This window comes from Lycorma delicatula, chromosome 1, assembly GCF_047948215.1.
Source record: "Lycorma delicatula isolate Av1 chromosome 1, ASM4794821v1, whole genome shotgun sequence".
In the NCBI taxonomy this organism is placed as follows: domain Eukaryota; kingdom Metazoa; phylum Arthropoda; class Insecta; order Hemiptera; family Fulgoridae; genus Lycorma; species Lycorma delicatula.
Genome location: NC_134455.1, coordinates 88535981 through 88563688, shown reverse-complemented (window position 1 = coordinate 88563688; position 27708 = coordinate 88535981). Strand labels below are relative to the sequence as shown.

Genomic DNA, 27708 nt, shown 5'->3' with positions numbered 1-27708 from the left:
CTTTTGTAAGAAAAGGGATATCGTATTTTAACTTGTATATTTTTTTTAGAAATATCATTGTCCATTTAATAATCAATGCGAAATAACTTCAGTTACTCGTAGATTTTGTCAGAGATGTCGTTTAGAAAAATGCTTTTCTGTTGGTATGAAGAAGGAATTGATTATGTCTGAAGAAGATAAAGAAAAGAAAAGGCGTAAAATTGAAGCCAACAGAATAAATAAACGAACCAGGTAACTAAACTTAAGTAATTATTTTTTTATGTTCTTCTACAGTAAGCTATCACTGTGGTATAGTACCACTAAAATAAAATATTTCAAATTTCTTGGTGGCAGAAACATTGTTATATATAACTAAAAATATTTGATTGTAAAATGATTGATTTTAACATGTAATCATCATAAATTAAAGTACATCATTAGAGTGAACAATAAACATTATCACCTTAAAATAGATAAATGGAGCAGATCTCATCCGAAACACATCCGCCAAAAAATGATTTTTGTGTAACAGCTATCTGCATTGAGCCAAAAAATTCAGATCTCAATTTAAAAAAAGATGCAATGTCTAAATTTAGAAATTTATTTCCAAATAAATTGCAGGCAGTATGTAGAAAACAGGATCAATTATAATGATAATGCTAAGTTGTTTTCACACACTTCTACATAATCAGATTTAAAGGGTGATAATAGAATGAGCCACGGTCTTGTATAATGTTATAGTTGTTTTTAAATGTTTAATTTAATTTTTTTTTTTTATCATAATAGTATTATTTGTATTATTATGTTCAAACATATGTATGTGTGTGTGTGTGTGTATATATATATATATATATGTGTGTGTGTGTGTGTGTGTGTGTGTGTGTGTGTGTGCCTAACCAAGGGCCGAAACCAAAAAAAAACCTCTGGACCCACAGGGCCACAGTGAACTCCAAAGATGACCCAGGGCCATGGGGTCTATACCAGGACCGCAGAGCTCGCGTCTCTCGTCACCATTTCTGTCTGTCCAGGAAGAGGGGCCCCCAGAACTCCCGCAATTATCTTTACCCTCATGGTTGTGAAAATAATATTGATAAATAACAAAGTATTCAAGCTTTATAGAAACTTGAAAAAGAAACTAATTACAAAAGACAAGAATAATATTAACTATAGTGACCAAAGTACACACACCTTTGACAACAAAAAATTCATAAAAGGATTAATCTTTTTTTTTAATGAATATTTCTAATTTACAACTTCACCCCCAAGGGAGCAGTGCCTCAGTCTGTGCCCTTAAAACTTTTCCTGGGACAACACAAATGTACCCCGTAAATTTGAAAGCAATCGGTCGGTTGTTCTTGCGTGATTTTTTAATTTCATGCTACATATTGTTAAGCATTTTCTTTATTTTTAAACCCGGTGAAAATTGTTTTTCTTCTTCACTTGACGATATTTTTAACAACCCAGTTGAAAAGTAGAGTTGACTAGCAAGGAATATGTGATATACTTCTTTCTTTTTCCTGTTTAGCCTCAGGGAATTACTGTTCAGATATTACTTCAGAGGATGAATGAGGATGATATGTATGAGTGTAAATGAACTGTAGTCTTGTACAGCCTCAGTTCGACCATTCCTGAAATGTGTGGTTAATTGAAACCCAACCACCAAAGAACACCGCTATCCACGATCTAGTATTCAAATCCGTAGAAAAATAACTGACTTTACTAGAATTTGAACGCTGGATCCCTCGACTTCCAAATCATCTTATGTGTCTACTTCATCATCATATGTGTCTCCTTCATCATATGTGTCTACGTTTTCCTCATATACCTCGCATATCATCCATTCCCATCATCCACTTCCATAAACAACAGGGAGTAAGTATGGGTGACGTAGGTGGTCAATTTAAGGTGATAAAGCTGCGATGAATTACTGGTGGAGTATCGCCGTGGGAGAAACGTACTAAGTGCTACAATAAAAGCGGCTAAGTTAAAACATGAGAAGACCTTATTGCTGACTTGGATGCTGATCTATGAGGGTGCGTACAAACTGGTGATGAACAGGTTTGGCAGGCCTGCTGTTCCTCTCTCGAGTGGTGATACACTGTGTGCAGTATTGGAACTCTTTCCGGTACCCGAGTCCGAATGGCAAGAGATGCATTCCATCCATACACGTAGATTTACGATCACAGAACTGGGAGTTGCTGCTCAGATGCTGCATTCTGACAAGAGTTCGGGCCTGATTTAATCCCTGGTATGATTGTCAAGACACTTGTTTCACGACACCCATGGATTGTCTTAGGTGCTTTCATTCATGCCTTGGGAACCTGTTATTTTCCACCTTGTTGGAAGGAGACAAGAATGGTTTTAACCTCAAAGAAGAGTGAGCCAGTGCAAGACAGAATTTCGTATCGTTGCATTTGACTCCTCAATACGGTCAGCAAATTATTCGAACGCCTTACTGTGGACGGAAGTCGAGGAGAAAGGTGGAATCTCTCCCAACGAATACAGCTTTGTGAACGTGCTGTTGGGACCTGACGTCGAAGGAGAATCCCATTAGTGTTCCTCTTAGACGTCAGGAACCCATTCGGGAGTATGCCTTGGCGAGTAATTAACAAAATACTACAGGAGAAAAATAATAGTGAATGCTTGAGCTGCTTGATCAGCAGCTAACTCCACGACAGACGAGTTAAAACCAATACAGAAAATGGTGTCGTTTTATAAGTATGGTGGGATTCCGCAGGGGTCAGTTCTAGGACCACTCCTGTGAAACCTCGCCTTTGATGGCGTTCTGCGCTTCGGTTTCCTAGGTGATGTTGAGTTGGTGGCCTATGCCGACGACCTGGCTCTCCTGGTCGCCGGCAAAACTGAGCTGGAAGTTGAGGAGACTGCTAATCTAGCGGTCATGCAAAAAAATAGATGAGTAGCTAAAGGCTAGAGGTTTGAATCTGACTCCGGTCAAGACATCAACGGTCGCACTCTTGTGGAGGAGACGAATCAGAGACATGTCCGTTGAATTGGAGTTGCAGATATACCCACGTCGAGGACTGTAAAATACCTCGGCCTGTGATTGGAGTCGAGTTGCCTATACAACGAGCACATAAAGAAGGTTACTGGGACTGTGAAAGAAACAATCGGTAAGTGACCCGGCTCATGAGCAATCATCATGGACCGCGTGCATCCAGAAGACGGCTTATTCTAACGGTGACCACTCCGATCATGTTTTATGTGATCTCAGCTTGGGTAGAGGCTTTCCAGAGGAAGAAAGTAGATAAGATATCGGCGATACAGAGGCATCTCGGATCTCGTGGAACCACCCCGGTGGTTAGAGGCCATGACACCCGCTGAGGCTGCGCAATGCTTCGGCGCAGGACCAGCCTCAGTGGTAGGGGAAAAAAAGGGGGCCAATTTACCGGCTCTCTGCGTCCAGTCCACTTACCAGTAAATTTTTCATTTAGGAATTGTCTTACTTTATTCATGAAATGTGTTGGTGCTCTATCTAATTGAAGTGTAGTTGATACTACACTTCAATTAGTTTCGCCAATGAGAAGTTTTCAAGCATTGTAAGAAATTCATCGTTTAAAAATTCCATATAATTTCTCCCGATGACACGTTGTTCTAGTATGAGAGGTTTGTAAATTGGTTATCGATCATGCCACATCAAACGTTCACCGAAAATCGTTGCTAGAAAGTTGATTCAACTACAGCATGTGGGTTTTTCTTCAGATCACCGATACAAATTCCTTGTGTTGTTTGTGCCATTACGGGTAAAAGTAGTTTCATCCGTAAATAGTACCAATGGAATTAAGAGATAATTATTGTTAACTCACTGATAAAACTGCAGTCGTCTGGCATGGTCACCAAGCTGGAGGTGTTGAACTTTCTGAATATGATAGGGAGGCAGTCCGTGAGCATGTAATGTCCTCCATACTGTACTTTGTGTAATGTAGAAATTCTTCGCGTGCTCGTTGTAGGACTAACATGTACCACCTGAAGAATGTTTTCCCTTTCATCTCCTTGTATCGGTTGACGTTCAGATGAAACGTGAGGGCTAGGAAGTATCATTATTACAAAGGTTATTAAAAATTCTACAAAATATTTTACGGGTTTGTAACTACTCGTCCAAGTAACCCACATCGATATTCTTACACAAAAATTACACTTCCATCGCAAAAGCCGTACAAAAAAAAATCATATCAGCATATTCTGTATGAATGAAGAGACGCGTCACTCTTCAAAACAAAAACTTCAAAATGAATTTTCATTTTTTTCAATTGAGATTTAATTGAAAAAAATTGTAGATACAGGTTAGAATATAACAAATATAAAAACACTACATAACTTGATTCTCAAAAATAATCGAATACAACCAAAATTAAAAACCAACGAAACCTATCAAAATCAACTAAACCGCCTACAGTTTGTTTTTAACACATAACCATAATTTTATGACAAAAATGAGGAGCAAATTAATTTCGAAGCATACAGTTAGTGTTGCCAACCTAATTTTTCAAAGGTCAAAATTTATTGTACAAAAAACAGCTGTTTTTATTTTTTATAAATTCATATTTTGCTATTAAGTTTTGTTCTTTTGTTTTTAATAATAAAAATTGATTTTTTTCATAAACTTTATTACATCAATTTTCTCAGAATTAAATTTCTGCAGGTTATGATAACAAAATTTACGCACTGATTAGCCATTTAACAAAGTTACTGTACTTCAGACCTAAAAAATCGTTTTTTCCGTCACCGAATTTTTCTGTGTTACGTTGGATACCATGAAAACTACAATTCTGGGACCTACTTTATTCGATATTTTAGTTCAAAATTATAAGATACCATCAAGTTTAGTCCTTATAACGTCTTTCAAATTTCAAGATGACCCCATTTCACCGCGGAACTGAAGTCCAGGCGAAGATTTTTTGCTAGTCGTAACTCGTCTAAACTTATAAATTAAAAATACACAACGTTTCACTTAGAATTTTCTAAGCTTTCTCAGGGATAATACACATGCATACACACATACAAAATTCTCTTACATATATAACTGAATCTGTATCGCAGCACATTGTATTCATGCCGAGTCCAACCAACATATCGTATAAGCGGAGTCGGGTCTTAGCTGTAATGAAAGCTGCTAAAAATGCAGTAGTAGTTATCGGATCTTCTATAAAGTGATCTTTCAAATTGTAAGATATCTGTATATCATTTATAAGTGTAATATTTGTTTTGTCCATCCTATCATCAAAGTATCTTATAAAATACACAAGAATCAGTCTTAGTCAAATTCTCTCGCTATCAAAATTTACCTATCACAATTTATCACACAGATAAATGTTTGCAACAGATCTCTTACCGGATTATCTTCAATTTTATTTTTATCCAATCGTATACTTCTTTTATTTCTAACTGCGTCTATGTATTTCTCAATTGTTTAAAAATGTTTCTGCCACAGTAATATGTCAATCTTTATTTTCATAAAATCTTTGATATAACCTTTAAACAGTTAATTGGATTGTTTATAGAATTCCCAAATCTCATATACTTCCAATATCTTGTATCCTTTTTCTATAGGAAAAATCTTAATACTCTTATAAGTATTAGAATCAAAATTTATTAATTGAACATTAAACGAATCCTTGTGTGATTAGAAAAGAAAACACAACTGAATTGAAGTAGTTCGAAGATGTGATTATGTGTTTTCAAAAAGTTTTAAAAAAGATCAGAAGTGGGTGCAAAAATTAAAACTGACAACGAATTTTGTCATAAGCACACAAAGAGAGAGGCAAAGTAGGAAACTGTGTGCGTAGATAAATACCGTATTGCTTCGAATTTAAGACGGACCTTTTTTACAGATTAAAGGGTCAAAATTTCAGGTGCGTCTTCAGTTTGAAGTCTAATGCCATTTGACATAAACACATAGTTAATAAATGTAAAGCTGAAGTTTTTGAATCCGTACGCCTGTTCAACATCGAATGGAGATAGAAGGAAGCGTGAAAGAACACTTGTCATCGTGTATAGAACGTACACAAATTTCTAGAAAGATGACTCCATCTTAAAGAGTTTATATCTCAACAGCTTATCGCTGTTGACATCATAATTTACTGAAGAGTCATCGTTCTGGAATTTGTGCATGTGCTCTATGCATGATGACAAATGTTCTTTTACGTTTCCTGACTACCTTCTTTCGATGTTGATCAGGTGTACGGAATACTACTGTAGTGTAACTCGGTCCATTTTTTCATAACCGTTCACACTACCTATCTTCTGTATTTTCTAATCATTTCATCATTATGGAAAAGCGTTTCACATACGACACAGACTTTAAACGCAAGGTTATTTTAAAGGTTTTTTTTAATGCTGAACAGATCGGAAATCGTGCCGCCGGTAAACAATTCTCGGCAAACGAAGCGGATGTGGGCGTACGAAACAGAAATTATTTGCATGTAAAAGAACGAGGAAATCTTTTTCGGGTTCAAAAAAACACGGAAAATATCCGGAAATTGATGGTGCGTTTTGGCCTATTTCAATGAACTCCGCACAAAAGGTTTTCAAGTGACAAGAGATGGACTGATGTTAAAGGTCAGAGAAATTGCCAGGAATAACATCTTCAATTTAAAGCCAGCCGTGAATGTTATGAGAAATTCATGAAAAATCAACGACTGTCATCGCGTCGCAGAACCTCAATTTGCAAGAAATTACCATCAGATGACGAACATAAAATTAGTGTAATATCAACGTTACGTAATCGATCTACGATTAAAGAAACAACACTGTCTCAATCAAATCGGTAATGCTGATGAAGTTGATGTATTCTTTGATATGCCACCAAATTACACCGTAAATGAGAAGGGACAAAAACAAGTAACGGTAAAAACAACCGGATATGAGTAGGTACGAATAACTTTTGAGTGTTACTGCCGACGGAAATAAATTATCTCTGGATGTAATTCTGAACAGGAAAACTGTGCTAAAAGAAAGGTTCTGTAACGGTGTAATTTTTTGAGGTCAACAAAAGCCTGGATGACGAGCTATTTAATACAAGATCGGTTAGGATGTGTATAGGAACGTAGACCTGATAGACTTCTGAAACGAAAGAGTATGTTACTGTTGGGTGCTTTGCGTGGTCATTTGTCTACAACATTAAAACAAAACTGACAAATAGAAAATGTGATTTACTTGTATTCCTGGAGGTATGATAAGTCAATTACAACCGCTGAATGTCGGGGTTAATAAACCTTTTAAAGACCGTATTCGTGCATAATATAATCAGTGGTTAAAAAGTCAATGGTCAATAGTTAAAAGTCGTCCTTAAAGTGCTGCTTGTCTAATGCATTGGATGGTTCTGAAGACGACGTACTTTGGAACCACAGTGAAGCAAATGAATCCGACTTACATGAAACTGACGACCACGACTACTCGACAGCAACATAGAAGGCTAACAAGGCACACTGTTTAGTCACGAACAATTACTGTGATTAATGATAAAATACCGTACTTATAAAGCTAAATACATATGTAGCTAACTAAATTACATCTGATATACTGTAATACAAAATATAGTGTTAAGTGCTTTCGATTTAGGTCTTCTACTGCATATTTGGATCGTTCAATAAATTGTTGTAAGTAGCTACTATTTAACTTTATATATTCATTTTTTTCAAAATAGGATGAACTTAATGAAAAATACTGATATATACAAAATACTTATACGACTACTGGTAGCACTAGCGATAGTGGCAGGAAAAGAAATACACTGATAAACTGTATGGTTTCAGTATTTACCCAGTTAAATGAAAATAGTATTCTGAAATATTTATATTTAATATGATTGCAGACAGTACGTAGAAAACAAAATCGACTGTAATGATGCTGAGAAGCTGTTTTCACATTCTTCTACACAATCAGATTTATCGGGTGATTGTAGTATGAGCCACAGTCCTCTGTCTTCTTGTTCTTCAGATAGTGCAGTTTCTCCAGTAGATATGCTTGACACGGCAAATAAAAGTGATCTCAAAAAAAAGTCAGTTTTATTCTATTTTATGTATAGTAATTTTTATTATTATTTATTATTATTATTATTATTATATTTTTAATGATATTCATAATTGAATCTCTAAGAGAGGCAGTATGTTTAATTTTTACTTCTTTTACAATATGTTTATTTTTGGATTTTTCCTAAATATTAATCGTTAAATCAAAATGTTTCCTGTTATTTATAACTCAAGTACAGATTTTTTCATCTGTCACTCAAATGATTTCATATGTTTCATTTTTATTCTCTTCTGGGTTAAATTTTAGTCACAATATATTTAATGTGTTCTACATTTTCAGCTTTTTACATTGCATATAGTATTTTAGTGCTTTAAGTTTTTACCTTCTAAATATCCTTCCATTACTAAATTAATTTAATATTTAGAATGTCTTAATATGTGACTAGCGTAATTCTTCTTCTTGTGAGATTTTACTTCAACTTTATTTATCAGAATCATCTTATTATCTTTATTTTGAATTTTAACCTTCCTAATTTTCAAAATTCTTCCACAGCATCTCATCATAAAAGCCTCTGGTTTTTCCTTTCTGCTTTTTTATTTATAAAAAAAAAAATATTATGGCATCTAGTTTGCTGAGCAATATTTTTTGCGAAAATATTCAAGGTTTATTTTTTTTTTAAATAAAAGTTGTTCCAAAAAATTATACAAAAGGTATACAAAATTAATGAGTAATATATACAATATATTAATGAGTAATATTTGTTAATATACATTACGTTTTGATTATATAATAATTTATTTGCATAAATTTTTTTCTTTATTGATTTTTAATTGTTTTTGTTATAATTTGACATTACATCTTTGCAAATTTCTTCTGATTAATATCATTTTACCAACAACTGAAAATTATAAAGCATTTATACTGAAGAAGTTATTCTCTTTTCTACAATGTTATTAAAATTTGCTCAAATAAATTTTAATTTACCACTCCAAGAAAATAAACTTTGTTAATGTTTATCAGAATCACATGGACAACTTTTGGGAAATTCAACTTTAAAATTTTAGAAAAGAGAACTTTTTCTTAACTGAAGTATTATGCCACTATTGGTGGTTTTGAATTTGTCTTAGACCGATTCCTTAAAATCCCACATTAAACATTTTAGAAAAATCTAAAACACTGTAATAAACTATACTTCAGATTGAATGTGAGCATTTTTATTATCCAACACATAAAATCTTTATCCGTTTTTCCTGTAAACTTATTCAGTTAATTACATTGATTTTCACCAATTTATATAATTAACTTTATATATTAAACTAATGCTGGTAAATGTAAGACAACACTCGTGGAAAAAAATTTTATGTGTAACTAATTTTCAATTTGTGTTTATCATTTTCTTAACTAAATTAGATAGCTTTTGTTTCATTAATTTTTACTGAGCGTCCTCCTTGGATGAATTATTTGCAGCTGTATCTTTTTGGAAATGCGGTTTAATTATAAGTTAGCTCTAACAGAAAAAACAACTTTCAAAAGCATTTTTTAGTCAACCTTTTATCACAAAATGAGTTGACATCAATACTACACTCAACCTAAGTAAAACATATGGATATTCTATTTAAGATTAACACTTTGTGGAGGCCCATAAACAATATTTTAACATTTAAAATCCATATGTCTAAGTGTTATCTAAGACAAATTTATTTGTATTGTCCACTTTTTGATATTCTTACGGTGTTACATGCTGAAGAAGTACCATGAAAAAATATTACCCCAGCCGTTTATTTTTGGCAACTGGACGTAGCTGCGTAAATTGAAAAATTACCCCCTCCAAAATGAGAAGTACGCATGCGTTTTCACCAAGAACAAAAACATAGCTACAGGACCGTGCAGTTATAGTCACAATTATTGATAAGAACTTCTCCAGTTGCATTCACTGTGGGTTTTGTATAGCCTGTGACGTAAAAAATTATGCTATTCCTCTAACTAGAAAATAAAAGTACTTTTTGTAGACCTAGTAATAAATTAGTTATGTAATTACGAAGTAATGAAATATAATTTCTTACCTTTTACAGCATCCTCTACATCACATTTATGTTTCTACACTTAAAAGTCACAGTTTGAAAAACATATTGTACAACAGTAAAATGATTAATTAAATTTAACAGATTAATGTTGCGCAGTGTTGTGGTGTACAGTAATTTAAAAATTGGTAATTTTGTGAACACCCCATGTTTTTATAGAACTAACAGAGCCTACATCGATAGTCCACTGTCAGTGATCATTCAACTCCCGACATTTGTTCATTTTCATCCTCCAAATCAGTTGTATCGGATTCAGAATCAGTATCCTTTTGTAAACTCACACAAACACTGTCACTTACATTATCTAGCAGGCCTTCTGTTTGTATATAATCATTTTTGTTATGACATGATTACACTTTGATTTTCAATGTTCTTTAGATATTATTCTAAAGTTTTCTTCGCATAAACCAGCCACATCATCAGTGTTAAAAGTAACATTTTTGCTTCCAACCGAAGATTTTAAATCAGACCAAATTAATTCAATCGGATTCAGATCAAGGTGGTACGGCAGCAATCTTAGCGCGGTGTGCCCTTTTTCTACCAGCCACCAACCTATTTGAAATGTCTTATGAGCTGTACCAATTCATACAATTAATTTTTCAACATGTCTTGTAAAAATGGTATTTTCATTTCTGTCAATCATTCTTTCATTACAGCTTTTGTACACTATAATGTATGTTAATCTGTTATGATAAGAAGCATTATCCATTACAACACTTTTAGGTGATAAATTTGGAATTAATTTTTCCTTTAACCATTCGTAATTAACAAAAATCATATTATCATGACAATCACCGGTGGTCTGATTTGATTTATATATTAATGATGCATTTGGAACAAATTACATGTATTTATACTCCCTGTGTGGATTATAATTAGTCTCTGGCTCTTTGATATAGGAGAAGTAAAACCTTCAGGTGAGTTATCATGTTATTTTTTGGTCCAGTGTGGTTATTATGAATGTAAATCTCGTCAATGTAAATAACAGGTCTATTTTCTCAGTGGTATCATTGTAAATGAGTTAAGTATTGTATCCAATACAATACTTAATTGTATATCGTGTGTTCCAATTAAAATTTTACGGTTATTTGTTTGTTTTTCCACAATTAAATTCCAGTTCTTTCAAAATTTTATTAAGACTAGTTTACCCTCCCTCAAAATTAATAGATTCTCCTAAGATTGGTAACAGATTTTTGAAGTGGGTACAACCTTTTGTTCAACGTAAAAATGATGATGTACGTCTGATTACGCATTTGTGGAAGTCGTCAATGTCCGTTATTTGTTTTGGTACGCTGTTTTTTTTACCTGGAGTACTAAAAGATGTATTTGTGTTTTCACCAAATTCTTTGACTCTTATTATCCTACAAATGGATAGTTTTGAAATACCAGTGGATTGTGACACGCTTTCACGAACTTTGTTTACATCTATTACAAATTTTCCGAGTCTGCTTCTTTCTTCATAAACTCATACACATTTGCCACTATTTCTCTAGCTTGACTACGAAGAGTTTTATGAAGTATGGTTGAGTTTTTACAGAGAATCTTTGCAATTTGAGATAAATAGAATACATTTATGTAAAGAAATATACAATATTAATACAATATAAATACCCAATATATTCGTAAACTACAAAATTACACGGTAATTCGCGACTCACTTCTTGTGCTGACGGTACAAGCACCGATGTTGACAGCATGAACCCAGTTACGGAATGAAATGCACACGCGCTACCATTGCTAGCCTCTAAAGAACGCTTTAAAGCAAACTATCCGTAGCCTCGCGAAGGATGTCTGTCTAAAACGAATTGCCAAAAACGAATGGCCGGGGTATGTATTGTGAATTGTTTAGACTTTCACTCTTTACTTTCGCAAAACAGTATTTTATCATTAATATAAATACATATGTCAACACACCAATTCCTTATTTTTTGCCTAATGGTAAAAATGGAATTTAGATTACCCTACCCTACAAAAGGGCATTTGCTGTGTGTCTGTTGTCTGTGTATGTCTGTCCCCCTTAGATCGGAATGTACCAATCTCTAGCGGAAAATCCCGATTCCTTAGTATATATCTCGTGGTGGTCAGGTGTATGCTTTTGTTATTATATATCGATATAATATATATATTATCAATAATATATATGCGAAATATATATTAATAATATATTTTTACTTCCTTGTACAAAGTAAAGGAAGTATTGTGATCGCGAAAATTTTCGGTTTTCAGATTTCAACGGAAATATCCATTTTTACCATCCCTGGATCCATTTTGACTAGTTTCGGCGTGACCTCTGTACGTATGTATCTCGCATAACTTATAAACGATTAGCCGTAGGTTGTTGAAATTTTGGATTTAAGACTGTTGTAACATCTAGTTGTGCACCTCCTTTTTGATTGCAATCGACTGAACCAAAAATGTCCAAAAAAGCCCAAAATCCAAAGTACTTGGATTTTTTACTTTTTCTTAACTGCAGTAATAAGCTCTCATTGAGAGTTTCAATGATATATCACAAGTGGTACTTATTTTCACTGGTTCCAGAGTTATAGCCAAATAAAATTTTAATTAATGAAATATTTGGATCTTACAAGAGGAAGGCACATCGGTTCAAATCCGACTTCATCTCTTTTTTAAATTTAAATATATTGATTTATGAATAATTATTAACCTCTAATTGTAAAAAAAATTGTACCATATATAATAATTCAATAATAACAATAAAAATATGAAAAACATCAGAAGTTATTAATGAAATAAAATTTTATGTACTTTTCATTTTTTTTAAAAATATGTATATGTAATTAACAGACATGCAAGGAAGTCATGTAGTGTTCACGTCAGATTTTTTTTATTTATGTGATTGTTTTTCTTCATAAAATAATGAACTATAACGAAAAGTAAGCACCGGAATGTACCGACCACTAGCGGAAAATCCCGATTCGTTAGTATCAATTTCTAGAGCTATATTTCTAATTTAACTTTCTTTATATAAATTTTCATCATTCAAAAATAAACATTTTTACACAAGAGGTAATCAATTTTGGACACCTAATAATCCCACTCCAAGACGCCGCCCGCCAAGGGCAAACCGCCCGGAGGGCATAACTGCGGAGGTCGTGCCTAGGACACGCCTCTTCAACTTGTAACACCTGAATCTCTCATACATTTAAACTACCAAAACCAAATATTATTTTCAAAAATCCATGACAAATTTTTCAATCTACTATTAATATTTCTTACTCTAACATTCATGCCTTTTACTAGAACTAAATCATGATATTTTGTGAAGCCAATTTTTGTGATAAAATAGTCAGTTAATGATAAATTAAATTTTATCATTGATGTTCCATAAATTTAAACATTTTAAATTTATTTTTCAAGCATATATTTATTTATTTATTTTCTGAGTGATGCCTGGTTCTAACTTAACAGACTCCTCATTAGAGTGCTGAAGTAGGTCACATGGGAAAACGAAAATGTTTTAAAATAAATTATTTAAAATGAACGTAAAAAATCTTTTTCAGTTCATAATTTCAAAAGTTTATAATTTTAATCCATAATTGAAATTACATGGACCTTATCTTCTACTTTTTAGATTTCAAGGAGGTATTTATACAGCTTTATCAGTGGAATCAATTGACATTGTTCTCAGTAAAGCAATTAATGTGGAGTTTACATGTCATTCTTTCCCAGTTCATAATAGTTACTATGGCAATTGCCAACAGCTAAGTGATGTAGAATGCGCAAAACTAAATGAGTTAATTATTGCTAACAAAGGACTTCTGGCTCCTATAGATCATGAAATTGGCAAAATTGTGGGAGAAGACATCCACTTTAAGGTATGTATATGGTACTTTTTTAAAAACTTAATTATTTATCCTAATTGTCTTATGAGCTTCAAGATTATATTTTTAATGAAAAGTCACAAGGAACTAAATCTGATGAGTACAGGTGGTATGGAAGGAGTGAAAAACTATTATCCTCTAAAAGTTGCATCATACACCATTCTCAGAGATCTTGTATAGAAAGAACATTATCATGCATTTGTAGTTACACCACAGATTCTGTCATATTTATCTTGTAAGTTCTTTCTTAAACCCCTAAGAATTTGGAATGACTGCAATACATTTTGGATAGTTAAGACTTTTGCTTTTCTGTCTATATAGCAGCTACAGCTACATAGAAGGTAAAGTATGATGATTGGTCAAAATTGGGCATATCCGGTTTTCACCAAATCTTGATGAATTGACCCCTAAAAACACCAGAAAATCAAAAAATGGCATCAAAATTTCCGTGAAAAAAGTGCATGTGTATGCATGTATGTTGGCATGTAAATCACTTTATATCTCCTAAAGTACTTGACTGATTTTCACCAAACTTGGCTAATATTTCTGTAGTAGTGACGTTAATGCTATTAAATTTTCAATTCAAAAGATCGGTGGTAGGGAATACAGGGGGAAAACGAAATCGTCTCTAGATTTTGCATAATTAAGGTTATATTTTTTATTGATAATTTTCTGAATATTATTAAACAACTTTTGTAAAAAAAATTTTTCCTAAATTTCAGCCCCACCCCTAAAGATGGTGGGGTGGGTTTTAATTTTGAAGAGTTATAGAAGGCAGTATAAAAGATGATTTTCATTGCATTTTTTTGTGAACATTTATAAAAAAACATCTTTTGTGTAAAACATTTTGCTAAATTGCACCTCCACTCCAAAAAAATTGTAATAATTTTGAAACATTGTAGAAGCCAGTATAGTGGGTCTTTTTCGTTGCAGTTTTTTCTGTTAGCATCTCGTTGGATCCACAAATTTGTTCACCATCAAAGTGGGGGTCTTAACCCAGCCCCCCTCCTAACAACCCACATCCCACTTACTGCTATAGTTGTCTGCTATGTTGTGATGTCGTCACAGATGAGAGGTAGAATTAAATAAATGAATAATATTTAAAGTGGCTGCTAGTACTGCCACACCTACACGAATGAAATAAACAAATATTATTGTATTTAAATAATATTATAAATTAAATTATGTGTGTGTAAGCCATGCATCAGAAAAAAGCTGCGTGACAGGAAAGTCCTACAACTGTGTTGTCAGCTTATATAAATATATATATATATATATATATATATGTTATTTATGTAAATATAAATCAAGAAAAGATTTAAGCTACATCACTGTCTGAAAATGTTTAACTAAGAGTACACTAGGATAAAAGTAACTTTGCACTATCTTATATAAGTAAGAAGGTTCACAAGAAATGGAAAAAATCACTATGTCATTCTCTAGTATGAAACAGCTGATCACTCTATATTATTAAGTATTTGCGTTACTACATGATCATTTTTTTCCCAGCCAAAGTGAGCCTGAGAATAAACAGTAAAAAGACCCATTATATGGTAGTTTCAAGAGAGGAAAAAAAGTGTCAGAAGGTAGTTGATATGATGTTTAAAAAAGTTAACATATTTAAATAGCTTGATGTAATAGTCTACCAGTCGCACTTATATAAATAATGTTTCAGTGCACTTAACAAAATTTTAAAATCCCGATTATTCAAGAACACAAAACTGTGGATCTACAAAACAATAGTTAGGCTGCTACTTATAGGCCCCAAACATGGACACTTACAAGAGAATGCTGGCCAGACTGCAATCATTTGAAAATAACTATTAAGGAAAAAGATCTTTGGTGCAGTTATGGAAAATGGTTAATGGAGAAGCAGGAAAAATAGAGAGCTGTATAAAGCACCAGACATAATAGCCACAGTAAAAAGTGGAAGACTGGGATGAAGGGGACACATCCTCCAAAGGAAAGTTGATGAAACAATAAAAGCAGTATTGAATGACCAGGCTGACTGAAGAAGAAATGAGGATCAGAAATTGATATCTGCTGCAGTAGAGAGGGTAGGAGACAGACAAAAATGGAGGCAGCTGTTACATAAAGCTATGAATAGTTTACAGTTCACAGAGCCAAGGAAGTAAGAATTTGCAAGAAAATACATATCTGTTAAATTTTGTTGTAATTATTCAACCTTTTAAACTCTCTACTCTCTTAAGCTGTATAATGACCACATTTATTAAGACATTTTCTCCTGTTTTAGTTGCTTTCATTCACATTTATTCTCATTTTTTCCCACATTGATTTTAATTTCTTTTTTCAGGATATTATAAATTTAACTGCTGTTGCAATTCGGAGATTGGTAAAAATGGCAAAACGAATCAAAGCTTTCAAAAATATGTGTCAGGAAGATCAGGTAGCTTTACTTAAAGGTGGATGTACGGAGATGATGATTTTAAGATCAGTAATGACATACGATCCAGATAAAAATTCATGGAAGGTAAATTACTTTAAAAAATTGGTACTTCTGTGTTAATGGGCCCATTCAATTTTTGCTGTTTTCTGTTGGTATTTTGTATGTTAATTATTGTAGTTTGGTTTAAATATCACTTTTGTTATTAATAAGTTGTATATAATTTGAATATTTAATGTTAGTTAGACAAGGTTAATGAGCATTGGGTTATGTTTGGGTGAGTAAGCTACGTTGATAGTTAAGTGCAAGACTTCAGTCAGTATAAACGTATTGTTGTTCACTCTGCAGTTTTTTAACTTTTTGGACGGTTTTTTTTTTTGCGGTGTTTGATTGTTTAGGTCCTATAGCAAGTGTTGGTGGAATTATTGTGGATCAGTGAAACACATTATTAAAGAAAATCAATTATGCTTAATGGTCTCACTTTTTATTAAGTTTTAAGAAGAACAACCTTATTGCCAAAGGCAATAAGGTTTATATTCGAGTGTCTTAGTGTTGCAAGCATTAACAGGACAAGTTCAATAGTAAACAAGGACTTTGAAGAATTTCATCTTTCTTCAGGTAAGAAAATTATTCTAAGTCCTGACAATCGTTTATAAGGGGAATCCCTTTTTCCCTTATCCTTTCCCTATGTCCCCCTCTTCTACCAAATCCGGCTCCCTCTGGACTTCCTCCCTTTCCCCCAAAAAAAGTTTTTGGACCCCAAAAACCTTTTTTACAACTATACATCTTACCTACCCCGCAAACCGGCCCCCCCGAAATCGGTCGAGTGGGTATTCAAATTATAAGGAATTGGGCCCACAAGGGTGATTTCCTTTTTCAGATTCGAGGCTTGGTTCAGCCATGGAGAGGCAAAGTTCACTCCATGGCTCCATGGACTGGAACTTCGAGGACTGGAAAAGAAGAATTTAACCCATCAAGGTTGTCATCTGAGATAAGACAGTAGAAAAAAGTTAAACAGGGAAAGAAAAGAGCTAAACTGGTGTCTTCTGAGGAGGAGGAGCAAAAATCAGGAAGTATGGAAGATCTGACCAATCAGTTGGGTATTGCGTTGTTTACTCTGAAACAGCATCTCAATCCAGACTTATCGAAATACATCATGAAACACTGGAAGGAACCGCAGAAAATCTATGATGGATTCAAGGCATTGAAGGAGATGTCGCCTCCGATAACTGCTATCACTCAGGTGACCCAAACAGAGGAGCAGCGAGCGCGGGACTTCAGGACAATAATGGAGGAAGATATTCTGGATGAAGAATTATTTTGGTGGTAACAAGAGGATGCCCTCTTGATATAGTACAAAAAGTGCAGCAAGTTACAAGTTTGTCCACTGAAGAAGAGGACATATGTTATTTTATGGATGTCTCTTAAGGGAAGAATGCAGTTGAAGTTAGATTCAGTAAAAATTAAGTTAAGTCAGGGGATATCGTTAAAGAAGACTCTACCATTATGGGGAGAGAAGAACTGACTACTAAGAAAAACACATTCTCTGTGATATTTAATTTTGCGGAAGCAGAAGAGAAAACCCTAAGCATGATTTTGAGATCGGTGAAAAGAATAACTATAGACTCTCCATCACCGATTTATGTGCTACCAGGTGGCAGGTTGGGCAAGTGTGTCACAAACATGCTGATACATCTCAATAGAGGAAAAGAAGAAAAGGTCAGGGTGGTGATACCTGAAGATGGGAAAACACCACAGGAGAAAACGACACCGGGATTAGGAAATCTACCACCCTGCTGCTCCTGTTGTAGAGAGCGGAACGGTAGTGGTTAGAGCAGCAGGTCGAACATACGCAGATCTTTTTAGAATAATGAAATAAAAGGTTAACAAGGTGAGGTAGGTGATGTTCTACTTTTGAGGAAAGGATCAAATAGTTATATACAGGACATTGATATCGAAACGTCAAAGCAGGAAATAACAGATGCGGTCGCACAAATTATTGGCGGATAGGAGGTTTTTAACGTGTCCTCCATTCGCCATGATTTTGGGGAGATGGAAAACGCCACTGTGATTATGAGCTATGGTGCTGCTAAAAATCTGATTTAACAAAGAATAAGGATTGGGTGGCTACATTGCCGTGTCTACATACGAGAGGATGAAGACCGTTGTTATCGGTGCTGGGGAGCAGGTCATGTCTCAGTCACCTCCACAAGCGTTGAGACGCTATTTTCCGTACCCACAAGGAGACAGGGATTGACGATTATCAAAGGCGGTTGACACAAAAATTTCTAGACGATAGATACCTCACATATTATTTGGAGGACTCGCAGGTGAGATTTAGAGTCACAGATGGGGTGCCGCAGGGCTCCGTCACGGGCCCCACCTTGAGAAATTTAGTGTATGATGGGGTCCTTCAATTGGAGTTTCCGAAAGGGGTCATACGGTGGCCTTCGCCAACGACCTGGCGTTAGTAGTGTCGGTGAAGACTGAAGAACAAGTGGCCATGGCAGCAAACGAAGCCATAAGGTTGATTAGTAAATCGATAGTCGACAAAGGACTTGCCTTGTCCTATGAGAAGACGAAATATGAGGTAGGGGCAGGAAGAAGGGTTTTGGCAGATATTCCGATTGTAGTCGAAGGAAGACGTACCCAATTGGTCACAGCTGCAAAGCCTTTGGGCATTGGTTGGACCGTAGACGAACCTTCTCGGTCCATGTGAGGGAGACAACTGTCAGGGCTGGACAGGTGACGAAGAACTTGAGTCGGGTATTGAGCAATATCACAGGGCTCAGGGCGTCTAGGAGGCAGGTTAATGGGCCCATGATGTTAATTCCATTATTTTATACGGTATATCGGTCTGGGGGAGAGCTCTCGAGATAGACAGGAATAGACGTGCCCTTGAGGGGATTCAAAGAAGGGCGGCTCTTAAGGTGGCATTCGCTTACTCATCAGTGTCAACTGAAGCGATATTGGTGGTTGCTGCTGTGCCTCCCGTGCAACAGCTGGTGGAAATGAGAATAAAAATAATGAGAAGTGAACGCAAAGATTCAGCATACACGGAAATGATTCACCAGTGGCAAAACAGATGGGAAAGAAGTGTTACAGGCACAGGGACACATCGCCTGATTCGGCAGATTAAACCTTGGGTCGGTCGGGGATTTGGGGAGCTGAATTTCTGGTTAACCCAGTTCCTGACCGGCCATGGGTCATTCCGGTCATATTTAAACGGACATAGTAGGAGCTAGTGACGTAAACTGCCTCTACTGGTGGGAGTATGACTCTCCACGGCATGTAGTCTTTGATTGTGAGAGATAGGTAAAAGATCAAGATCGGTGCCAACGTGTGACAGGCCACCTAAATGTAAATAATATTATACAATATATGTTATTAGAAAAAAGTAAATATGCAGCGGTGTCTACTTATGTGACAAAAATACTTCAGCGGAAGAATAGATATGACAATAGGGTGGAACATCGCGGACATGGAGTGCATCGAGAGTTAGCTGATAGAGGAACAGCGGGTAGCTCTGATAGAAAGGGAACAGCTCGCTGAGGCGAGCTGTTTCTTATGAGTGACCAGAGACTCTGAGAGATTTAGGATTGGAGAAGACTGAGATCCGGAAACGATACAATAAAAAAGTTCTGAGACCGGGTGAAGAACTGGACCGGAGAGCTAAGAGGTAATGGATAGCCCTCTGCAGAGCCATCGTTCGTTTACGCTTATGCGGTGGTGATGAGGCACATGGACCCTTGATCCCCCGAGCTTAAAGGCACCTCCAAGGTCCTACTATGCTTAGTTGTTGATCCGACCTCGGATGTGGAGGAACGGTGAACTAGGAGTTTTAGTCGTTATGATGCGGGCACACATAGGCTCTAAATAACATCTAGCCGAACCGTGCGAGTCCGACACTTCCCCACTTGTGAGGAGTATGTAAATGGTATTTCTCCACAACATCGACAAAAAAAAAGTTACGTTGATAAACCTACCGGGTTGGTCTAGTGGTGAACGCATTTTCGCAAATCAGCTGATTTCGAAGTCGAGAGTTCCTAGTTCAAATCCTAGTAAAGGCAGTTAGTTATTTTTATAGGGATTTGAATACTAGATTGTGGATACCGGTGTTCTTTGGTGATTGGGTTTTAATTAATCACACATCTCAGAAATGGTCGACCTGAGACTGCATAAGACTACACTTCACTTATACTCATCCTCATTAATCCTCATTAATATTAATAATCATCCTCATTAATCCTCTGAAGTAAAACCTGACGGTGATTCCCGGAGGCTAAACAGGGTTAAAAAGGTTACGTTGATATCGTGGATACCGGTGTTCTTTGGTAGTTGGGTTTCAATTAACCACACTTCTCAGGAGCGGTCGACCTGGGACTGTACAAGACTACACTTCATTTAAATTTATACACATCATCCTCTGAAGTAATACCTTGCGTGATTCCGAAGACTAAACGTAAAAAGAAAAAGGTTACGTTGACATCGTACGAAGTTCAGTACACGGAATCTCTAGTTACTTTATCTAATTTAACGCTCGCTAACCTCGCCTAATTATCTGTAAATATGCACATTACATACAACTTACTAATGATAAAAGTGAAATTTAAACAAAATATAATAACTATATAGCACTACTTCTTGAGCACAGAAGTAATTAATGAAATAAATAAGAAACATTTTTTTAAATTTAGAGGCCTCCCCGTTAACATTGATGTACAAAAAAAGATTTTATAATACCGTATGAAATCTTCAAAACTACAGAGTGAGCCACATAAAACCGAACCCATGACGTAGCCGCTGCAGAATCGGTAGATTACATTGCATCAAAATTTAAGCAGTGTCCAGCGCAGAAACTTAATTGTATGCATTGGTGTTTTTACAACAACCTCCTACGAGACTACCACTGTATTGGGAAAGGTTCTCCCAATCGATTTAATGGTAAAAGTTTAGCTGCCATGAGGAAATTGCGAGGCAGAGGTATTTGGGATGCGGTTTCGAGCCGGGCTTACCGGAACAAACGGTGACCTCAATGCACGGGTTCTAAATTTCGAACAGTTACCCATCACCCGCCTGCGGAGGAGGCTTTACAGCCACGCGATGTAAATATGGCACCAAGAATGGCACGCCATGACTAAGGGAAGGTAATTGTATAGATTTATACAAAATCTGGGGGGATGGTATGCCTCTTCTTCATTTTAAAGGGCAGCGGGAGCCCGAGTGCTCTCCAACCATGTAAATTTAAACCAATATTTGTTTCGGTTCCACCTGGCAACTGATGAGCTGTGCGTCTGCAGGTCACTACAGTCGAACCAACACATGATATTCGACTTTCCAGCTATTGGGTTTGGGGGGGGCAAAACTCAGGCCACCCTGGAACTTAGAGGCCAAAGGGAAAAATGGCCACTCAAAAGCGGCGAATCAATGTGGCGAGAGCCGCATTGTCGGACCGTGTGGCAATTCCTTGATGCGGTTGCTTTGTTCAACCGACATCAGTAGTTTTCCTAAGGGAAAAGACTCCTACCGCAATGCTGTAGGAAGCTAGCCAAGAGATATGAATGGCTACCAGCCAGATTAAGGCGCCAAGCGCTTTAATGGTGAAGAGTTACTTGCTGGCATTCAGCGACCTAGGCGTGGCAGCGAATTGCTGTCTTTGACGAAATAAATTTAATTATTGGTAGTCATATATGTTTTAGTAGTTGTACGTACCCATTTTAGTGAGATATGACAAGTTGTCAGTGGGACACGCAAGCGAGTGGTGTATGGAACCACGCTTATTCCGCTCACACTTTTAGGTTAGGTCTAGGAGCTAGTTAGGACACGGTCGCTAAACTGTTTCAAGGCTCAGTAGCCGTTTGTGGTACAGACATTCGGTCTTTTGCTTTGGGTCAACCAAATGGGGTGGTAGCGGGAGAAATTCCAAGCAAACCAATAACCAGTAGCTTAAATTAAGTCTAAATTTTTCTCGTTATGCAAGGCCTAGAAGGCTGTGGCTAGTTTAACACTTTGTGTGTACAATGTTGTAGTGACATTCAGTGTTGGAAATATTGTATGTTAAAGATACTTGAACATTTGGCGTTTCAAACTGGGCAAAACAATGTAGATGCATTACCCTATGGAGGCTTCAAGGTATCCAGATGTAATTTAAGATAAGCAGTACATACATCGTTATTTCCAATTTCCCGAAAAATCCTATTTTTTGGCACAAAAGACCTGTTTTTACAGAAAGTACTTGAAATAACAGGCCTGAAATTTTTACAGCTTTTTCTCGTTGTTTAGTTCCTTGTGCGTATCCTCCATTATCATTGTCTTTGTAGTAGTGCTTGATTTAAAAATTAAAATACGCCAAATTTTCTGTAAATTTGATGGCTTGATAAAAATTTTTTTAACTTTTTTTTAAAGTTTATCCTCTTTAACCAAAGAGTACTAGTAAGTAGTGTTGAAATAAAATAATAAAAATTCTCCCCAAGTTGCATCCTCTTATCAGTATTGGTCTCTGAAATAATGTTTCATAAATTAGGCAATTTTAACAGTTGCAGGATTTGGCTTCCATTCCCTTAAATAATTTCAGAAACCTCAGCCTAGCATTTGAGTTATGGCACTACTTCAAAAAAAGAATCTGACAACCATTTTTGAACCAAAAGGTGAGATTCAAAAGAAGTAAAATAACTGTTTAACAAATAGAAATAATTTTACAGGTTTGCATAAAAAATCAATCAGGTTCATACAGGTAATTCATAAAGAAATGGCGCAAAAATCTGTTCTAATCCCATAAATTCTTAACGGAACAAAATGTTAAAATAGCGCTACTAAATTAATGGTAACAAATGTGTGCATGTGTATGTAAACACAATCTTTACTTTCTCAGAGCTAAATTTTAAAATACAGGATGGGGCATAAAGATCTCCCACATTTTGAAGAAGTATAAAAAATCTATCTAGAAAAACCTGAATATATTTCTGCAAAAAAGTACATAAAAAGCAGTTTTATTTAATGGGTTTTAAAAATTATATCAGAGAGATGGCGGTTGTCACTGTCAACAAATTACTGAAGATATTTTCAGAAGTTCTTCATCACTCTCTGGTTTAGCTCAGGTACAATGGTATTGATTTCCTGTCGGATCTGTTCCTTCAAATCCTCAAGAGATTGAGGACAATGTTTGAAAATCTTTTCCTTTAGGTATCCCCAAAGGAAAAGTCATATGGGCTTATATCTGGTGACTGTGCCAACCATCCCATATCTCCCATTTAAGAGATCAAACACCCAGGGAACATTTTCCCCAACACTCCAAACGAACATCATGCTGTATGAGCTGTGACCCTGTCCTGCCATGTTCTGCATCCATATCGTTCAGTTTGGGGTGCAGAAAGGTCTCTAACATTTTAGCATTTCAGTCAGCAGTCAGTTACTGTTGCACAAACTTCCTTAAAAATGTACAAGTTGATCACACCAAAGTCAGCAACTGCACACCAAACAGTTACACGAGAAGAGTGAAGCAGTCACAAGGCTTGGAATCAGCGAGGGTTACATTCACGCCAGTAGCGAAACTTCTACTTGTTTACGCCTCCACTCAGATGGAAGTGAGCCTCATCACTACTCAAAATAACAGCTGCAGTGGGAACCTGATCAAGAATTTCCGCAATTATGGCTTTACGGTTAGCATAATCTCTCTCACTTAATTCTTGAGGCAACATAATCTTGTAAGGATGCAGTTTTAAATCGGTATGCAGAATCTTCCTGAAACTCCAGCTTGATATCCCCAGTGCCACGGCATGCTTACAAGCGGAACACTAGCAATTTTGATTGGATGCTCTTACTGTTTCCACATTTTCTGGCATTCTAACGGCTAGGTCTGCTGGGTGATTTTCTTTTCAGTGTGAATCCAGTTGCCCAAAGGTTAGAAATTCCATAGAATCGTTTTCGAACTGATACAGATACATCTCAACCAAGCACAAAGTGTGTATGGAACATTCTCTGTGTCACTATCATAGACTGGTTGTTCTCATAATACGCTTCAGTAACAAAGCCCCAATGCTCACTGATCCAACTCAAGATGAGTACTAATAACAGTAGAGACAAACCAACCACATGAGATTTACCCCACCTCTCTTCTCCCACTGCAGCCCTCACAGTGACCCCTCCAAATGCTGGAGGTCTTTATGTCCCATCTGTTACTTTAAACAGCTATTAATTAATTCAACTGATAAAGTATTTCATACACTTATATAGTATTTCTATATTTCTAGATATAATATGTATACATTTCATATAGTATTTATATATTTCTAGATATAGTATTTCTAGAACACTTTTATCAGACTTCTGCTTTATTCCTTTCTGCTATTTCTATATTCTGTTACCATAAAGTACCACATGCCATACAAATATTTTTAAGAAAATCTAATTCTTAGATCTATATTAAATACTAGTAGGTTATTTCTCTGTGTAAAAACTGTCTTTTCAGCTGTGTAAAACAGTCTAGCTCAAGGTAGACTGTTTTTGACCTATACCTTTTACTTCATTCATCCTTTGTAATTTCACTCACTATATAGAAAAATTCTGATCTCGTATATTATGTTCCCCAATCTCATTTTTATTAACCACCTTTCTGAATTATCCACCTTTCTGTCATATTTCATAACTTTTTTCAATTTTATTTATTTTGAAATTGAATTTCTTCCTTAGCAATACTTATGCCATCAGAATTTCTTCCAGTACCATTAGAGAATCTAACTATTTTAGTCTTTGGATAGTTAACATTCAAATTGTTAATTAATTCTACATAATTTCCTCTGCTTACAAGTTAATCGCATTGAATAAATTGCATTCATATTTCTCTCCCTTCTGAATTAGTTTTTTTATCTTTCTTCTTCTTCTACTCTTATTACTGCTATTATATCTGATTCTTATACAAATTGAATAGAATCTTATTTTCCTTTAATTCAGTCCAACACTTCATTGCATTTTAATTACCAAATGCCTCCAGATCTAAAAATGTCAAAGAGGTGGCTTATTTTATTCATAAATCTTTCTTCTTAGATTAGTCAAGAGTCATAACAATCATTCATGCACCCATAATCAAACTTCCTATGAACTGAATTGGTCTTCATATAGTTTACCTTTCAACACACATTATATTTAATTGCCTGTAAATTATCCTAGTGAATATTTTAAATGTATTAGATGTTTGTTACTCTGTACAGTAGTTATTAATCTTAATTGTTTTACTTATTACAATGTAGCATTGAAAATATGTGTACTTTTTATTTTATAGTTGATTTATTGTTTTACTAACTGATTGATTCTGTATCTAAAGACTGAGAATGGTAAAATTTTATGGACTGAACTCTGGGAATGCAAAATCAGTACTGCCGACATAGCTGTTAGAATTTCCTCTAAAAATTGTACCAGCTTAAGTAAACCATGTTCATAAATTTTTTGATGGTTCATCATCAAAAATTTTAAAATTAGATTTGAAATTTAAATTTTAAAATGTGCATTTCCAATTGTTATGAATTACTATCATTACTACCAATAGTCTTCAGCCCATAAATTCTTATTGTTCTCAGACCATGATGTTAGCTCCTAACATTCTTAGACTGTGCTAATAAAATTATTATTAAGGCATTAATAATCTGTGAAAATTATAATTAAAAAATCAAGATTGAACATGATTTGAGTTTCAAACTACGTAGCCTAACCATGGGAACTGACAGTTTACTTCTTTTTTGAATAGGCCAACTGAGGACCACTTTAAAGAGTGGTAAGACTTTTTTTTCTATTCCAAAATTCTTCCATCATTTGACATGGTTGCTATTTTCTCTCCTCAGTGCAAGCCTCTTAAGATATTTTTTCTTTTCTTTTTCTGAAAATTCCATTTCAATTAATGTTTTCCTGAATTCATCTCTATTTAAAATTTATTATTTATCCATTTTTAATATTTGAGTTCTGTTTTTGCCTCTTGAAACAAACAATTTTTTGTTTTGTTTACCCATTTTCAAAAATATTGAAAATTTGTTTTATTAGTCTGATAATGGCAACTCTGAAGAGATGCTTCTAAAACCTTAATTTTCTCTTCTTCATATTATATTTATTTTTTACATATTTTGATGTTTTTTTTTTTTTTTTGGTCTTAATTTGTTAATCCTGACTTTCAGTTTCAGTCTGTAAACTCTTCTTAAAATCTTTTTCTACTTTCTTTATATTTGTTTTAGAAAAGGTCTTTAAGCATTCTGAATCAAATAAGGCCCTGGTAGAATCACATATATATATATATAAAATATATAAGTTTCTCATTTTGTGAAATTGATTTTTTGTTATAGACCTGCGCCATCATATAATATGCAAATTCCATTCTATATGACCTTATTTTCATCACTTCCTTCAGTACATTCAGGATGATATCTTCTTTCAGGTATTTCAACTTTACTACTCTTTTGATCTTTCTTCCTTCTGAGATTACAATTTTTCTGATTGTTTCTTTAGAGTTCAAAATCCATTCCATTTTTTATATGATTTCTGTAAGTTTATCTTTTCTGAACATTTTCTACCTCTACCAATTTAGTTCTTCCTTCTTTCATACTTTTTGTAATGATTACCAAATCATCTACAAAAGCAAAATGGTTAGTTGCAAGATATTTAAATTTTGTTCCGAATTTTAACAAATCATTCATTTCAAGTTCTTTCAATTACTCTGTCAATTGTCTGACTACATCCTCAAGACCACAGTTCAAAAGGGTCAAAGAGAATCTGTTACCTTGTCTCACTTTTATCTCAATCGGTTTATAAAGTGGCCCAAAAATTTTACTTTTGAAATTGTTCCTGTTAATATTTTTCAAATAATAGTTACTGTTTTTTATCTCATCTACATTACATTTCTCCAATATCTTGAAAAGTACACTTTCTTGAATCAAGTACTCTTGAAGTACTTGAAGTACTCTTTGAATCAAGTACACTTTCTTGAATTCCAAAAATTACTGTTAAATCATTAATTTTGGTTTTTTGGTATTGCATGAATGTTTACAGAAAATTTGTTTTCACAGAGCTTCTTCCTGGTTTGAAGCCACCTGATATCCACCTATTTCTTTTTGCTGAGTTCTATTTAATAAAGTTTTGTAAAGTACTGATAAAAGTGAAATCCCCTTGTAATTGTTTAGATTCACCCTGCATCCTTTTATTATATAAAGATTTTTTTTTTTAATTTATAATTAAATATATCTAAAAAATACAATTTATACATCCATGCATTAAATACATCTTTGTAATTTCAGTACTCAGTACCAGTCATATTTTCCAAAACCTTAATGTTAGAAAAGAGACTCAATCAACCCAAACCTTAAATATTTTTTTTTCATAGACAAAGTTTTTCCTAAGGAGGAAACAAAGATTGACATTAATGTTTCTTTAAATT

The 27708-nt window shown here is 34.8% G+C and overlaps 1 protein-coding gene across 1 annotated transcript in view; it reads left to right on the top strand.

The window, feature by feature from the left end:
* The window catches only part of Hr96 (Nuclear hormone receptor HR96), a 43492-nt gene that overhangs the window by 8700 nt on the left and 7084 nt on the right, over positions 1-27708 (top strand). Inside the window, exons 2-5 of the mRNA XM_075354117.1 lie at positions 50-231; positions 7811-7996; positions 13642-13885; positions 16206-16382. Of these exons, the coding sequence (XP_075210232.1) occupies positions 50-231; positions 7811-7996; positions 13642-13885; positions 16206-16382 (789 nt within the window). The remainder of the gene's footprint in view (positions 1-49; positions 232-7810; positions 7997-13641; positions 13886-16205; positions 16383-27708) is intronic.